At 35.1% G+C, this 19,275-nt stretch overlaps 1 protein-coding gene and 1 pseudogene across 1 annotated transcript; both read left to right on the top strand.

The window, feature by feature from the left end:
• Window positions 1-3,261: 3,261 nt before the first annotated feature.
• On the top strand, window positions 3,262-5,525 carry LOC141134687 (nodal homolog 2-A-like). The gene is made up of 3 exons (XM_073624130.1): window positions 3,262-3,547; window positions 4,073-4,794; window positions 5,373-5,525. The coding sequence occupies exons 1-3, from the start codon at window positions 3,262-3,264 to the stop codon at window positions 5,523-5,525; spliced, it is 1,161 nt and encodes a 386-aa protein (XP_073480231.1).
• Window positions 5,526-11,159: 5,634 nt separating this feature from the next.
• On the top strand, window positions 11,160-13,422 carry LOC141134686 (nodal homolog 2-A-like; annotated as a pseudogene).
• The last annotated feature ends 5,853 nt before the right edge of the window (window positions 13,423-19,275 follow it).

Below are 19,275 nucleotides of genomic sequence, written 5' to 3'. Positions count from 1 at the left end.
AGCTGGAGGTGTGCCTCTGTGTGTCTGTGTAAATCCAGGAAGTTAACAGGCAGCAGCTTTAGCTGCCCACAGTTAAAATGGTTGCAGCCAGACTCGGTGGAGGGAGATTTCTGCAGCATATTTGGCAAGTACAGAATCACAGTATATATGAAATAATATGCAAAGTGGTTGGAGGGAAGCTTCAGAATGGCAAAGATGTTTGTATTACAAATTATGTGAGCAGAGTGCAGTTCCTCTTGTATACAGAAGGAATCAGAGGGCCCTGAATAACAGAAGAAGTGCAAATTGTATTATTGACACTGGTAATATTTGATATTGGGATCATTAATATGAAAGGTGGGAGGTGTGAAGACTTGGATCCAGCAATAGGAAAAAAATAGGAGAACCCTTTAAACCTTTAAGATGGAACATGACATGTGAAAGTAATTGGCTATGGTGTTCATTGCAATAGGTCATAATCTTTTGGTATTTTCATATGTCCTAGACAGTTTTTTTTAAATTGTACATGCCATTGACAGATTTGGTATGAGGGGCATTACTCTTGTCTAGCTCCTACAGTTACATTTCACATAATACAAAATCAATAAAAAGTCAGGCAGAGTGGGAGCCCTTCATAAGGCCCACAGGAACTATGCATACCCGGGGACTTAACACAGAGATCTCACCAAAAGAGTTCCTGAAAGATCTAAGAAACTGTTAGATGGTTTAACACTTCAGCATCTTCCAAAAACCAAACGATCAATGAGGCCACCCTGTAATGTTGTAAGATAAATTTTTATTATTTAAAGTTAGTTTAGGTTGTACTACAAGGATACATTGGGCTTGATTTACCAAAGGCAAATAGGCTGTTCACTTTGCAAGGCAATTGCACTGTGCAAATGAGCTTTCCCCAGAGCCTAATGATTAAATGTTTTTCATACAAGTTACTGTGATGCACGCCAACTGATAGGTTGGAATAGCCATTTTACAGATATTTGTAGGAACAGCTGTAAAAGAAATCAACATGATGTAAATAAAGTTATCAATTTAATGTTTGATGTGTTTCCATGCATGATTTGTAATCATATATGTACATGGGAGCAGCATTATTTGCTCATGGCATACGAAGACTCTGTTTCCTGCTTTGCAGTGCTACACTATGGTTGTGCTTTACTGCTCCTTCTCACAATGGATGTCTATGAGTCAGCTGACTGACTAAAGATAATTTGTTTTGTTGATAGCCTTTCTAAATATCTATTGAGCAGTTATGCTGAGTGACTGAAACAGCTAATTTTGACGTAATAATAAAATATAGCAAACATCTAAAAATGTAAAAGTCACTCCAAATTTTAATTTGTAAAAGTCACTCCAAATTTTAAAGTGAACAAAGTTAACACAAAATATGTCCTCACTGAAAGTACTGTATACTTTCACTTTAACCCTGAAGTTTCACTGTTGGGTAGATTAGTTCTTTAATGTCAAACAAATATGTCCTTTAATCTAACCATAAAAGAAAATGAACATACTGATTTCATTTCATGTGTACTATGTGTTAAAGTAAAGTGTTAAATGTTGATGTTTTGACATAATTGATTGTTGTGCATGCAATGACTGTCTACAACAGCAGCAGATCAAAGCAACATTCAAAGATTAAGTATCTGCTATATCTATATGTAGGTTTGCCTTAATTATTTATAACATTAAATGTATAATCGTAAAAGTATACATAGTTTATAAAATGAATGATTACACTTTAAATGTCTTTTAAACACTTTTTATATTGATAGAAACTGTTGAATCAAATTCCATATTATAAAACAATTTTAGAATTGCATACATTTATATATATATTATTTTGCAATGTTATATAAAGCCCTATAATAGTCCATAAAGCAGGTTTGCCAAAAGTATCAAACTAATATGTCAAATGATAAAGTAATTATATGGGTCATGTATTGATGCTTTGCATATACATAGGCTTTTCATATTGCATACTAGTCTACAAATAAACTATTAGAGCTAATAAATAGTTCATTGTAATTATTTATGATGTCTCAAATGGTTATTCTTCTTTACAAATTGAGTCTATATGATAGTATACTGGTTATTCTAACCATATGTGAATAATTTCTATCACTGAAATTGTTATTAAGTTAATCATTAGAATTTGTGGCAGGGGATTTTTTTGTACCCTGCTATTTCAATTCATAAAGAAAATGTGGATTTTCATGATATTTAATTGCAGTTTAATATTTGTAGATCATGCAAAAAAAAAAAAAACATATACAGTATAGTTTGTAGTTTAAATAGTTTATAGTTAAAATCTCAAAATGCTATCATGTGGTCAATTAGGAGAGCACATGTCAGTCAATATAAGCCAAATGATAAATTGGCAATATGTTTCAAACATCGAGTTGTTTATGGTATATGATAAATAAGTGATTATTGTTAGTATTGTATGTACTGTATATATCAAAAAACAAACATATAAATTAAAATAGAATAAGAAAATTCTTAGTAAACATTACCTGGTAGCATTAGGTCCCCAATTATATACTTATAATCAATAGCCATTATTTATTATTATATCTGAATGTAAAAAAAAATATTTAAATGTGATATATGGGTAGTATGCTTTAAATAACCTAACATACTTCAGGATACTATGCTTAAAAGCAATGTCTTACATACTCAAAATTAAAATGCTACCAAACATACACTTGTCCCCGTCACTTAAAGAAAACAGAATATAATATAGTATAATACAATATAATACTTTTCTTCTGTTACTCAAAACAAATAATAATATACAATAATTACAATCCATTACAATAATTTGCTGTTATTTCTATAATTGGAATTATATTGTTCACTAAAGGCAAAAATATTTCAGAAATATATTTTGTGTAAATGTAAACGTGTATAAATATATTACTGACAAAGTTTCAGTTTCTACATTAAAATAATATAATAGTTTCTGTTCACTTGATACTGTCAAAAGATTTTCATACCTCATTTAAATAATGCATATTTAGCTCATAGGATTTTGAGCATGTGTTACTAACATGAAAGGATGACTTTATAACTGACAGTTACCTTGATAGTCTTTGATGTTGAGGTCAATGACATCAAAGGTCACAGGTGTGAACATGGGACCTATTCATCCAACCATATAAAAAAAATGAAGGAATCATAAGGACTTCACTTCAGGCTTGCAGATCTTCTGATGAACATCTCCTAAACATTACAAGTCAAGAGAGGGTACAGGAAATCTGAGAAGAAATGACCTGGATGAATGTCATTCTCTACCTCACAACCATCTCCATGGTCCAGGGATTGCCAGCCTTTATGCAAGAAAACCAAAAAAGAATTCCTCTTCAACAATCTAACCATGGATTAAGAACTTCAAGCAGTCTTGATGGACAGGCATACTCTCCAAATAAGAAGTACTCACCATTTATGATGCAGCTCTATCAGAGCCTCATTATGGGGAATGACACAGGTCTGTCCAGCCTGGAGCATTCCATCCTTCAAGATTCAGATACTGTCCTAAGACTTACTGCCAAAGGTAAATACGGAACTCTATATTTTCCCATATAACAATGTAACATGCTGCTTTATTTATTACCTAAATGTAATGATAATTTTATTATTGATGGGCTAGATTATCTTCCACAGAGAAGGGCAAGAACACTTTTTGTGTCAGGCATTTTAATTAAGGGCAATTTATTTCTTATAGCTGATTCTCTAACAGTGATAAAACTAACTTAAAAGTATGTGCTTTTGTAGTTTTAGTCTTCCCTTTAACACTCCTGACATGCCTCATATATGACAGATTTGCCTTAGCAGTTTCACATACATCGCCTACTGCCTAAAGATTTATTTTAAATAGTAAACATCATTTTAAAGAATATTGCTTTATATAACAATATTTTTTTTTTATATATGTATTATTTATTTATTTAATACTATTTATTTATTTATATATTTATTAATATATTTTAACCATAGATTCATATATTGTAAAAACGAAGTATGTCTTTTTATAATTAGATTGATTTTTATGTCATGTTTTTTGTTCTTTCTTCCCCAGGATGCACCAAGATGGACAATCATCGATCACTCTACTTTGACATGTCCTCTCTCTCAAGCAGTAATGAGATTCAATTGGCAGAGTTTAGGATTCAACTTTCTCCTACAGAGAAAACACAAGATATGATACTGCATATTTACCACAGCGAACAAGGTTCCAAGAGATTGCTTCTGCAGTCTTTTCACATTGATTCCTCTGTAACAATGGGTGACTCCTGGAAAGTGTTTACCCTCACTAAAATTTTGAATGCTTATCTCAACCTTCGTCAAACTTCATATTATGATGATATCATGGGGGGTGGAACCTCATCTCAGAAGGATCATGAGAACGGTTGCACAGACATATCTACTGACAGAGTTTTATTGATAGTGTTCACAAAGGACAACCCTTCTGCTAAAGTCAATGGATATCCCAACCTCATCCAAACAGTGGAGTCTTCTAAATATGTGATGTCACCAGAAGTCAAAAGTGAACAAGGTATCAAAAGGCACAGGAAGAACAGAAATACAAAAGACAGCATCATAATGAACCACTTTCCATCCAGAACCGTGGAGGATGGAAAACCCTTGTGTCAAAGGGTTGATATGATGGTGGACTTTGTGAAGTTCGGGTGGGGAAATCTGATTATCCACCCGAAGAATTTCAATGCCTACAGATGTGAAGGAGCCTGCCCCATTCCCCTAAGTGAGCCCTTCAAACCAACCAACCATGCTTACATTATGGTAAGTGTCATTTTTTTTTACTGATAATTGTCTTTGCCTTTTTCAAGTATTCTTTAATATTTGGTGCTATTCAGTATTTCGTAATAATGGGTGCCATTAGACAGACAGCATTGGAGGAATATTACATATTGCATGTAACTTTTATTATGGGTTTATAGGTCTTTATGGATCCTTAGAGGAGTGTCAACTAGCCTGACTCCTTAGGGCAGGCATGTCAAACTCAAAAATGTGGAGTCCAAATCTGGATAAACTCTATAAAGGGCAGCATTTTATGGAATTTCTCTTACAGTTATGTTTAGGCATCAGCATGGCAATTAAAAAGCCTTGTTTTTTTAATGTAATTCACCTTACAGTAAACCAATGCTATGTTCAATTGTAATCCTCATATTGGCTGAGGGCCATAAGAAAGATGTAGATGAGATGCATGAAGCCCAACCAGTTTGACATGTCTAATTTAGAGGAATGTTAGATGTATCAATTGTATATTGCTGTGCTAAATATGTGGATTGTTTGATGTGTGCATCATCATTTTCTGGTAGATTTGTAAACTAACAAATATCTATTTTTTTGTTTTACAGAGTTTGCTGAAGCTATTCAATTCAGATAAAGTTGAATGTGCCTCCTGTGCCCCAGTGAAAATGAGACCTTTGTCTATGCTGATGAATGACAATGGAGATGTGGTAATGAAACACCACGAAGATATGATTGTAGAAGAATGTGGATGTCATTGAGGAACTGCTAAAACATATGTCACAAGTATTGAAAAGATGCAAAGTAAGCAGTGACTTTAAAGGAATAATGGCACTTTGCAGTGTCTGGTGAAAGGCCTGCTGAACTCTCTGCTTTAAGTTAAAAAGAGTTCAAAAGCTAAAAACTGGAGCCAGAGGAAGAAAAGAAACTTCCATTGCTGGCCTACATTATTGCCATGAACTGGAGATAAAACCTGGTTTATAAAGGGCAAATACTTTTTTTAAATATTTATATTTTTTTATTGCCTAAAATGTATTTTGTAGTTTACAGTGCAGTCATTGTATGATTATTATCCATTAAAATATAATGAATAAAATACATCTGTTTCATTTTCTTTATTGTTTGATAGCACTAATTGAACAATGGGAATATGGAGCTGAAGCTTTCCAGTAGAGTCCCTAAAATGTTTTAGATAAGACTTGTGCAGAAAATGGTGGATTTTGACTTTAATACACAGACTTAAGTAGTCCTTGTATACAACTTAATGAAGTGCAGGCAAAAAAACATTTAGAATTAAACAAATATTTTAAATGCTTTGTTGCAGTGTTTTCTATTTCCAATGTTTTTTTGATTTGCATTGTTCTTGAACTTGCTGGAATGGCCTAGATCTTTTGGAGGAGAGAAAAGGGCTTTGAATCTGAATTGTACAAGCTTTACATTCAAAAGATTAGATGCTGTATGATGCAACTGAATTAGAAAATAATATTGCTAAATTGCTGAAGTTAATCTTAGAGCTATGTAGTGCATACATATGCAAGATAAAACATGAATAATATTGATAGTAAGAATTAATTATAAAGAGCTTCAAGTATTGAATTGGATAGCCTTAGTATAATATATATATTCATCATTTTGGACAGGGGTCAGCAACCTTTTTCCACTTAAGGGCCGGCATTCAATGTATGTGAATGCGTGGATGGTGGAGGGCCACATTCACCTGCTAATAAATGAAGATAATAATAATCCTAACATAGTAATAATACCAGTACAGGTTTACCTCACTTTAAGGTGCTTCACTAATAAAAAGCCAGTTGACTCTGAGGGATCATGTGGCTGGGGATTCAGATTTTACTGCCCCCTCCCCCATCCTGGTACCCAAGGGTGGCTGACACCAGCCCTGCCAGTCAGCATGGTCTGGAGATGGGGTTCCTGTCCCTAGGGAAAATGGGGTTCCTGCCCTTAGGGGAGATGGGATCCCCATTACTAGAGGAGATAGGTCCCCGTCCCCAGGGGTGATGGGGTCCTGTCCCCAAGTGAGAAGGGGTCCCTGTCCCCAGGGGTGATGGAGTCCCTGTCCCCAAGTGAGAGGGGTCCCTTTCCCCAGGGGAAAAGGGGTCCCTGTCTCCAGGGGAGATGGGGTCCCTGTCCCTAGGGAAATGGGGTCCCCAGGGGGAGGGGTTCTCTGTTACTAGGGGAGATGGGGGCCCCATTACCAGGGTAATGGGGTCACTTCCCCAGGAGAGAAGGGGTCCCACACTGTGTAGGTAGAACTCTCCTACCTTACACACATGTGCAGCAGAGCAGAGCTCGGCATCACAGGTCTGGATTAGTGTGGGAACTGCTGAAGTTAACTTTTTACATTAACAGGCTAGTGATTGGTTGCTACGATCACCTGGAAACCAATCACCTGCTGTTTAACGAAAAAAGTTAACTCCAGCGGTTCCTGCCCCATCCAGCCCTGTGATACCAGCCACTCGCTGCTGTCCAATGAAGAGGACAGTGGCAAAAATCTCCGTGGCCTGGGTGCCAGTGAATTACTCATGGCCCTGACGGGCTGGACATTAAATGGTGGTGGGCCGGGTGCGGCCCGTGGGTTGCTGACCCCTGCTTTAGGAGATACTTGGAAAGAAAAGTATTGTGCTTTGCCTAAAGTGCAGTGGTATTCATAGATTAAGTTTGATTTGTTAAAATGAGAATGTATGTTTTTATAATAACATGGGTTTGTCATTTTCTAGCTCACATACTTTTAAAGAAAATATTTAATATAAACTGGTGTTAACGTTACCTAATATCTGTAATTCCTCAACATTATTGTTATTATACAGTATATAAATAGCACCAACAGTTCACGCAGCGATTTACAAAATAAGGACAGACAGTACATATACAATTTAAAGCGGACATTCAGTAGTTTTTTCAACTTTCCATGTATTAAATCTTCTGCCCTTGTTGTTTTAATGTTGGATAGTAAAAAAAGATTCTGCCAATAAAATCCTTATACAGCCCACTTTCTGTTTCTTGTCTGGTAAAAAGCCTAGGCTTATGACATCATGAACAGCTCTCTCTCTAACTCTCGTGAGAGTTTGCCAGGAAGGGAGGGGGGATGAGTCATAGGAGGGCTAATGAGAGCTGTAGAGCTGGAGGTGTGCCTCTGTGTGTCTGTGTAAATCCAGGAAGTTAACAGGCAGCAGCTTTAGCTGCCCACAGTTAAAATGGTTGCAGCCAGACTCGGTGGAGGGAGATTTCTGCAGCATATTTGGCAAGTACAGAATCACAGTATATATGAAATAATATGCAAAGTGGTTGGAGGGAAGCTTCAGAATGGCAAAGATGTTTGTATTACAAATTATGTGGGCAGAGTGCAGTTCCTCTTGTATACAGAAGGAATCAGAGGGCCCTGAATAACAGAAGAAGTGCAAATTGTATTATTGACACTGGTAATATTTGATATTGGGATCATTAATATGAAAGGTGGGAGGTGTGAAGACTTGGATCCAGCAATAGGAAAAAAACAGGAGAACCCTTTCAACCTTTAAGATGGAACATGACATGTGAAAGTAATTGGCTATGGTGTTCATTGCAATAGGTCATAATCTTTTGGTATTTTCATATGTCCTAGACAGTTTTTTTTAAATTGTACATGCCATTGACAGATTTGGTATGAGGGGCATTACTCTTGTCTAGCTCCTACAGTTACATTTCACATAATACAAAATCAATAAAAAGTCAGGCAGAGTGGGAGCCCTTCATAAGGCCCACAGGAACTATGCATACCCGGGGACTTAACACAGAGATCTCACCAAAAGAGTTCCTGAAAGATCTAAGAAACTGTTAGATGGTTTAACACTTCAGCATCTTCCAAAAACCAAACGATCAATGAGGCCACCCTGTAATGTTGTAAGATAAATTTTTATTATTTAAAGTTAGTTTAGGTTGTACTACAAGGATACATTGGGCTTGATTTACCAAAGGCAAATAGGCTGTTCACTTTGCAAGGCAAGTGCACTGTGCAAATGAGCTTTCCCCAGAGCCTAATGATTAAATGTTTTTCATACAAGTTACTGTGATGCACGCCAACTGATAGGTTGGAATAGCCATTTTACAGATATTTGTAGGAACAGCTGTAAAAGAAATCAACATGATCTAAATAAAGTTATCAATTTAATGTTTGATGTGTTTCCATGCATGATTTGTAATCATATATGTACATGGGAGCAGCATTATTTGCTCATGGCATACGAAGACTCTGTTTCCTGCTTTGCAGTGCTACACTATGGTTGTGCTTTACTGCTCCTTCTCACAATGGATGTCTATGAGTCAGCTGACTGACTAAAGATAATTTGTTTTGTTGATAGCCTTTCTAAATATCTATTGAGCAGTTATGCTGAGTGACTGAAACAGCTAATTTTGACGTAATAATAAAATATAGCAAACATCTAAAAATGTAAAAGTCACTCCAAATTTTAATTTGTAAAAGTCACTCCAAATTTTAAAGTGAACAAAGTTAACACAAAATATGTCCTCACTGAAAGTACTGTATACTTTCACTTTAACCCTGAAGTTTCACTGTTGGGTAGATTAGTTCTTTAATGTCAAACAAATATGTCCTTTAATCTAACCATAAAAGAAAATGAACATACTGATTTCATTTCATGTGTACTATGTGTTAAAGTAAAGTGTTAAATGTTGATGTTTTGACATAATTGATTGTTGTGCATGCAATGACTGTCTACAACAACAGCAGATCAAAGCAACATTCAAAGATTAAGTATCTGCTATATCTATATGTAGGTTTGCCTTAATTATTTATAACATTAAATGTATCATCGTAAAAGTATACATAGTTTATAAAATGAATGATTACACTTTAAATGTCTTTTAAACACTTTTTATATTGATAGAAACTGTTGAATCAAATTCCATATTATAAAACAATTTTAGAATTGCATACATTTATATATATATTATTTTGCAATGTTATATAAAGCCCTATAATATTCCATAAAGCAGGTTTGCCAAAAGTATCAAACTAATATGTCAAATGATAAAGTAATTATATGGGTCATGTATTGATGCTTTGCATATACATAGGCTTTTCATATTGCATACTAGTCTACAAATAAACTATTAGAGCTAATAAATAGTTCATTGTAATTATTTATGATGTCTCAAATGGTTATTCTTCTTTACAAATTGAGTCTATATGATAGTATACTGGTTATTCTAACCATATGTGAATAATTTCTATCACTGAAATTGTTATTAAGTTAATCATTAGAATTTGTGGCAGGGGATTTTTTTGTACCCTGCTATTTCAATTCATAAAGAAAATGTGGATTTTCATTATATTTAATTGCAGTTTAATATTTGTAGATCATGCAAAAAAAAAAAAACATATACAGTATAGTTTATAGTTTAAATAGTTTATAGTTAAAATCTCAAAATGCTATCATGTGGTCAATTAGGAGAGCACATGTCAGTCAATATAAGCCAAATGATAAATTGGCAATATGTTTCAAACATCGAGTTGTTTATGGTATATGATAAATAAGTGATTATTGTTAGTATTGTATGTACTGTATATATCAAAAAACAAACATATAAATTAAAATAGAATAAGAAAATTCTTAGTAAACATTACCTGGTAGCATTAGGTCCCCAATTATATACTTATAATCAATAGCCATTATTTATTATTATATCTGAATGTAAAAAAAAATATTTAAATGTGATATATGGGTAGTATGCTTTAAATAACCTAACATACTTCAGGATACTATGCTTAAAAGCAATGTCTTACATACTCAAAATTAAAATGCTACCAAACATACACTTGTCCCCGTCACTTAAAGAAAACAGAATATAATATAGTATAATACAATATAATACTTTTCTTCTGTTACTCAAAACAAATAATAATATACAATAATTACAATCCATTACAATAATTTGCTGTTATTTCTATAATTGGAATTATATTGTTCACTAAAGGCAAAAATATTTCAGAAATATATTTTGTGTAAATGTAAACGTGTATAAATATATTACTGACAAAGTTTCAGTTTCTACATTAAAATAATATAATAGTTTCTGTTCACTTGATACTGTCAAAAGATTTTCATACCTCATTTAAATAATGCATATTTAGCTCATAGGATTTTGAGCATGTGTTACTAACATGAAAGGATGACTTTATAACTGACAGTTACCTTGATAGTCTTTGATGTTGAGGTCAATGACATCAAAGGTCACAGGTGTGAACATGGGACCTATTCATCCAACCATATAAAAAAAATGAAGGAATCATAAGGACTTCACTTCAGGCTTGCAGATCTTCTGATGAACATCTCCTAAACATTACAAGTCAAGAGAGGGTACAGGAAATCTGAGAAGAAATGACCTGGATGAATGTCATTCTCTACCTCACAACCATCTCCATGGTCCAGGGATTGCCAGCCTTTATGCAAGAAAACCAAAAAAGAATTCCTCTTCAACAATCTAACCATGGATTAAGAACTTCAAGCAGTCTTGATGGACAGGCATACTCTCCAAATAAGAAGTACTCACCATTTATGATGCAGCTCTATCAGAGCCTCATTATGGGGAATGACACAGGTCTGTCCAGCCTGGAGCATTCCATCCTTCAAGATTCAGATACTGTCCTAAGACTTACTGCCAAAGGTAAATACGGAACTCTATATTTTCCCATATAACAATGTAACATGCTGCTTTATTTATTACCTAAATGTAATGATAATTTTATTATTGATGGGCTAGATTATCTTCCACAGAGAAGGGCAAGAACACTTTTTGTGTCAGGCATTTTAATTAAGGGCAATTTATTTCTTATAGCTGATTCTCTAACAGTGATAAAACTAACTTAAAAGTATGTGCTTTTGTAGTTTTAGTCTTCCCTTTAACACTCCTGACATGCCTCATATATGACAGATTTGCCTTAGCAGTTTCACATACATCGCCTACTGCCTAAAGATTTATTTTAAATAGTAAACATCATTTTAAAGAATATTGCTTTATATAACAATATTTTTTTTTATATATGTATTATTTATTTATTTAATACTATTTATTTATTTATATATTTATTAATATATTTTAACCATAGATTCATATATTGTAAAAACGAAGTATGTCTTTTTATAATTAGATTGATTTTTATGTCATGTTTTTTGTTCTTTCTTCCCCAGGATGCACCAAGATGGACAATCATCGATCACTCTACTTTGACATGTCCTCTCTCTCAAGCAGTAATGAGATTCAATTGGCAGAGTTTAGGATTCAACTTTCTCCTACAGAGAAAACACAAGATATGATACTGCATATTTACCACAGCGAACAAGGTTCCAAGAGATTGCTTCTGCAGTCTTTTCACATTGATTCCTCTGTAACAATGGGTGACTCCTGGAAAGTGTTTACCCTCACTAAAATTTTGAATGCTTATCTCAACCTTCGTCAAACTTCATATTATGATGATATCATGGGGGGTGGAACCTCATCTTAGAAGGATCATGAGAACGGTTGCACAGACATATCTACTGACAGAGTTTTATTGATAGTGTTCACAAAGGACAACCCTTCTGCTAAAGTCAATGGATATCCCAACCTCATCCAAACAGTGGAGTCTTCTAAATATGTGATGTCACCAGAAGTCAAAAGTGAACAAGGTATCAAAAGGCACAGGAAGAACAGAAATACAAAAGACAGCATCATAATGAACCACTTTCCATCCAGAACCGTGGAGGATGGAAAACCCTTGTGTCAAAGGGTTGATATGATGGTGGACTTTGAGAAGTTCGGGTGGGGAAATCTGATTATCCACCCGAAGAATTTCAATGCCTACAGATGTGAAGGAGCCTGCCCCATTCCCCTAAGTGAGCCCTTCAAACCAACCAACCATGCTTACATTATGGTAAGTGTCATTTTTTTTTACTGATAATTGTCTTTGCCTTTTTCAAGTATTCTTTAATATTTGGTGCTATTCAGTATTTCGTAATAATGGGTGCCATTAGACAGACAGCATTGGAGGAATATTACATATTGCATGTAACTTTTATTATGGGTTTATAGGTCTTTATGGATCCTTAGAGGAGTGTCAACTAGCCTGACTCCTTAGGGCAGGCATGTCAAACTCAAAAATGTGGAGTCCAAATCTGGATAAACTCTATAAAGGGCAGCATTTTATGGAATTTCTCTTACAGTTATGTTTAGGCATCAGCATGGCAATTAAAAAGCCTTGTTTTTTTAATGTAATTCACCTTACAGTATACCAATGCTATGTTCAATTGTAATCCTCATATTGGCTGAGGGCCATAAGAAAGATGTAGATGAGATGCATGAAGCCCAACCAGTTTGACATGTCTAATTTAGAGGAATGTTAGATGTATCAATTGTATATTGCTGTGCTAAATATGTGGATTGTTTGATGTGTGCATCATCATTTTCTGGTAGATTTGTAAACTAACAAATATCTATTTTTTTGTTTTACAGAGTTTGCTGAAGCTATTCAATTCAGATAAAGTTGAATGTGCCTCCTGTGCCCCAGTGAAAATGAGACCTTTGTCTATGCTGATGAATGACAATGGAGATGTGGTAATGAAACACCACGAAGATATGATTGTAGAAGAATGTGGATGTCATTGAGGAACTGCTAAAACATATGTCACAAGTATTGAAAAGATGCAAAGTAAGCAGTGACTTTAAAGGAATAATGGCACTTTGCAGTGTCTGGTGAAAGGCCTGCTGAACTCTCTGCTTTAAGTTAAAAAGAGTTCAAAAGCTAAAAACTGGAGCCAGAGGAAGAAAAGAAACTTCCATTGCTGGCCTACATTATTGCCATGAACTGGAGATACAACCTGGTTTATAAAGGGCAAATACTTTTTTTTAAATATTTATATTTTTTTATTGCCTAAAATGTATTTTGTAGTTTACAGTGCAGTCATTGTATGATTATTATCCATTAAAATATAATGAATAAAATACATCTGTTTCATTTTCTTTATTGTTTGATAGCACTAATTGAACAATGGGAATATGGAGCTGAAGCTTTCCAGTAGAGCCCCTAAAATGTTTTAGATAAGACTTGTGCAGAAAATGGTGGATTTTGACTTTAATACACAGACTTAAGTAGTCCTTGTATACAACTTAATGAAGTGCAGGCAAAAAAACATTTAGAATTAAACAAATATTTTAAATGCTTCGTTGCAGTGTTTTCTATTTCCAATGTTTTTTTGATTTGCATTGTTCTTGAACTTGCTGGAATGGCCTAGATCTTTTGGAGGAGAGAAAAGGGCTTTGAATCTGTATTGTACAAGCTTTACATTCAAAAGATTAGATGCTGTATGATGCAACTGAATTAGAAAATAATATTGCTAAATTGCTGAAGCTAATCTTAGAGCTATGTAGTGCATACATATGCAAGATAAAACATGAATAATATTGATAGTAAGAATTAATTATAAAGAGCTTCAAGTATTGAATTCGATAGCCTTAGTATAATATATATATTCATCAATTTGGACAGGGGTCAGCAACCTTTTTCCACTTAAGGGCCGGCATTCAATGTATGTGAATGCGTGGATGGTGGAGGGCCACATTCACCTGCTAATAAATGAAGATAATAATAATCCTAACATAGTAATAATACCAGTACAGGTTTACCTCACTTTAAGGTGCTTCACTAATAAAAAGCCAGTTGACTCTGAGGGATCATGTGGCTGGGGATTCAGATTTTACTGCCCCCTCCCCCATCCTGGTACCCAAGGGTGGCTGACACCAGCCCTGCCAGTCAGCATGGTCTGGAGATGGGGTTCCTGTCCCTAGGGAAAATGGGGTTCCTGCCCTTAGGGGAGATGGGGTCCCCATTACTAGAGGAGATAGGTCCCCGTCCCCAGGGGTGATGGGGTCCTGTCCCCAAGTGAGAAGGGGTCCCTGTCCCCAGGGGTGATGGAGTCCCTGTCCCCAAGTGAGAGGGGTCCCTTTCCCCAGGGGAAAAGGGGTCCCTGTCTCCAGGGGAGATGGGGTCCCTGTCCCTAGGGAAATGGGGTCCCCAGGGGGAGGGGTTCTCTGTTACTAGGGGAGATGGGGGCCCCATTACCAGGGTAATGGGGTCACATCCCCAGGAGAGAAGGGGTCCCTGTCCCCAGGGGAGAAGGGGACCCTGTCCCCAAGTGAGAGGAGTCCCTGTCCACAGGGTAGAAGGAGTTCCTGTCCCCAGGTGAGAAGGGGCCCCTGTCCCCAGGGGAGAAGATGTCCCTGTCCCCAGGGGTGATGGTGTCCCTGTCTCCTGCCCCCACTGTAGTGTCCTCTTACCCCCTGCACCCCACCCCACCCCACCCCATCCCCATACAAAAACACACTGTGTAGGTAGAACTCTCCTACCTTACACACATGTGCAGCAGAGCAGAGATCGGCATCACAGGTCTGGATTAGTGTGGGAACTGCTGAAGTTAACTTTTTACATTAACAGGCTAGTGATTGGTTGCTACGATCGCCTGGAAACCAATCACCTGCTGTTTAACGAAAAAAGTTAACTCCAGCGGTTCCTGCCCCATCCAGCCCTGTGATACCAGCCACTCGCTGCTGTCCAATGAAGAGGACAGTGGCAAAAATCTCCGTGGCCTGGGTGCCAGTGAATTACTCATGGCCCTGACGGGCTGGACATTAAATGGTGGTGGGCCGGGTGCGGCCCGTGGGTTGCTGACCCCTGCTTTAGGAGATACTTGGAAAGAAAAGTATTGTGCTTTGCCTAAAGTGCAGTGGTATTCATAGATTAAGTTTGATTTGTTAAAATGAGAATGTATGTTTTTATAATAACATGGGTTTGTCATTTTCTAGCTCACATACTTTTAAAGAAAATATTTAATATAAACTGGTGTTAACGTTACCTAATATCTGTAATTCCTCAACATTATTGTTATTATACAGTATATAAATAGCACCAACAGTTCACGCAGCGATTTACAAAATAAGGACAGACAGTACATATACAATTTAAAGCGGACATTCAGTAATTTTTTCAACTTTCCATGTATTAAATCTTCTGCCCTTGTTGTTTTAATGTTGGATAGTAAAAAAAAGATTCTGCCAGTAAAATCCTTATACAGCCCACTTCATGTTTCTTGTCTGGTAAAAAGCCTAGGCTTATGACATCATGAACAGCTCTCTCTCTAACTCTCGTGAGAGTTTGCCAGGAAGGGAGGGGGGATGAGTCATAGGAGGGCTAATGAGAGCTGTAGAGCTGGAGGTGTGCCTCTGTGTGTCTATGTAAATCCAGGAAGTTAACAGGCAGCAGCTTTAGCTGCCCACAGTTAAAATGGTTGCAGCCAGACTCGGTGGAGGGAGATTTCTGCAGCATATTTGGCAAGTACAGAATCACAGTATATATGAAATAATATGCAAAGTGGTTGGAGGGAAGCTTCAGAATGGCAAAGATGTTTGTATTACAAATTATGTGAGCAGAGTGCAGTTCCTCTTGTATACAGAAGGAATCAGAGGGCCCTGAATAACAGAAGAAGTGCAAATTGTATTATTGACACTGGTAATATTTGATATTGGGATCATTAATATGAAAGGTGGGAGGTGTGAAGACTTGGATCCAGCAATAGGAAAAAAATAGGAGAACCCTTTAAACCTTTAAGATGGAACATGACATGTGAAAGTAATTGGCTATGGTGTTCATTGCAATAGGTCATAATCTTTTGGTATTTTCATATGTCCTAGACAGTTTTTTTTAAATTGTACATGCCATTGACAGATTTGGTATGAGGGGCATTACTCTTGTCTAGCTCCTACAGTTACATTTCACATAATACAAAATCAATAAAAAGTCAGGCAGAGTGGGAGCCCTTCATAAGGCCCACAGGAACTATGCATACCCGGGGACTTAACACAGAGATCTCACCAAAAGAGTTCCTGAAAGATCTAAGAAACTGTTAGATGGTTTAACACTTCAGCATCTTCCAAAAACCAAACGATCAATGAGGCCACCCTGTAATGTTGTAAGATAAATTTTTATTATTTAAAGTTAGTTTAGGTTGTACTACAAGGATACATTGGGCTTGATTTACCAAAGGCAAATAGGCTGTTCACTTTGCAAGGCAAGTGCACTGTGCAAATGAGTTTTCCCCAGAGCCTAATGATTAAATGTTTTTCATACAAGTTACTGTGATGCACGCCAACTGATAGGTTGGAATAGCCATTTTACAGATATTTGTAGGAACAGCTGTAAAAGAAATCAACATGATGTAAATAAAGTTATCAATTTAATGTTTGATGTGTTTCCATGCATGATTTGTAATCATATATGTACATGGGAGCAGCATTATTTGCTCATGGCATACGAAGACTCTGTTTCCTGCTTTGCAGTGCTACACTATGGTTGTGCTTTACTGCTCCTTCTCACAATGGATGTCTATGAGTCAGCTGACTGACTAAAGATAATTTGTTTTGTTGATAGCCTTTCTAAATATCTATTGAGCAGTTATGCTGAGTGACTGAAACAGCTAATTTTGACGTAATAATAAAATATAGCAAACATCTAAAAATGTAAAAGTCACTCCAAATTTTAATTTGTAAAAGTCACTCCAAATGTTAAAGTGAACAAAGTTAACACAAAATATGTCCTCACTGAAAGTACTGTATACTTTCACTTTAACCCTGAAGTTTCACTGTTGGGTAGATTAGTTCTTTAATGTCAAACAAATATGTCCTTTAATCTAACCATAAAAGAAAATGAACATACTGATTTCATTTCATGTGTACTATGTGTTAAAGTAAAGTGTTAAATGTTGATGTTTTGACATAATTGATTGTTGTGCATGCAATGACTGTCTACAACAACAGCAGATCAAAGCAACATTCAAAGATTAAGTATCTGCTATATCTATATGTAGGTTTGCCATAATTATTTATAACATTAAATGTATAATCGTAAAAGTATACATAGTTTATAAAATGAATGATTACACTTTAAATGTCTTTTAAACACTTTTTATATTGATAGAAACTGTTGAATCAAATTCCATATTATAAAACAATTTTAGAATTGCATACATTTATATATATATTATTTTGCAATGTTATATAAAGCCCTATAATATTCCATAAAGCAGGTTTGCCAAAAGTATCAAACTAATATGTCAAATGATAAAGTAATTATATGGGTCATGTATTGATGCTTTGCATATACATAGGCTTTTCATATTGCATACTAGTCTACAAATAAACTATTAGAGCTAATAAATAGTTCATTGTAATTATTTATGATGTCTCAAATGGTTATTCTTCTTTACAAATTGAGTCTATATGATAGTATACTGGTTATTCTAACCATATGTGAATAATTTCTATCACTGAAATTGTTATTAAGTTAATCATTAGAATTTGTGGCAGGGGATTTTTTTGTACCCTGCTATTTCAATTCATAAAGAAAATGTGGATTTTCATGATATTTAATTGCAGTTTAATATTTGTAGATCATGCAAAAAAAAAAACATATACAGTATAGTTTATAGTTTAAATAGTTTATAGTTAAAATCTCAAAATGCTATCATGTGGTCAATTAGGAGAGCACATGTCAGTCAATACAAGCCAAATGATAAATTGGCAATATGTTTCAAACATCGAGTTGTTTATGGTATATGATAAATAAGTGATTATTGTTAGTATTGTATGTACTGTATATATAAAAAAAACAAACATATAAATTAAAATAGAATAAGAAAATTCTTAGTAAACATTACCTGGTAGCATTAGGTCCCCAATTATATACTTATAATCAATAGCCATTATTTATTATTATATCTGAATGTAAAAAAAAATATTTAAATGTGATATATGGGTAGTATGCTTTAAATAACCTAACATACTTCAGGATACTATGCTTAAAAGCAATGTCTTACATACTCAAAATTAAAATGCTACCAAACATACACTTGTCCCCGTCACTTAAAGAAAACAGAATATAATATAGTATAATACAATATAATACTTTTCTTCTGTTACTCAAAACAAATAATAATATACAATAATTACAATCCATTACAATAATTTGCTGTTATTTCTATAATTGGAATTATATTGTTCACTAAAGGCAAAAATATTTCAGAAATATATTTTGTGTAAATGTAAACGTGTATAAATATATTACTGACAAAGTTTCAGTTTCTACATTAAAATAATATAATAGTTTCTGTTCACTTGATACTGTCAAAAGATTTTCATACCTCATTTAAATAATGCATATTTAGCTCATAGGATTTTGAGCATGTGTTACTAACATGAAAGGATGACTTTATACCTGACAGTTACCTTGATAGTCTTTGATGTTGAGGTCAATGACATCAAAGGTCACAGGTGTGAACATGGGACCTATTCATCCAACCATATAAAAAAAATGAAGGAATCATAAGGACTTCACTTCAGGCTTGCAGATCTTCTGATGAACATCTCCTAAACATTACAAGTCAAGAGAGGGTACAGGAAATCTGAGAAGAA

This window comes from Aquarana catesbeiana, linkage group LG03, assembly GCF_042186555.1.
Source record: "Aquarana catesbeiana isolate 2022-GZ linkage group LG03, ASM4218655v1, whole genome shotgun sequence".
Classification (NCBI taxonomy): domain Eukaryota; kingdom Metazoa; phylum Chordata; class Amphibia; order Anura; family Ranidae; genus Aquarana; species Aquarana catesbeiana.
Note: the sequence above shows the minus strand (reverse complement) of the source record. Positions and strands in the feature narration are given on the sequence as shown.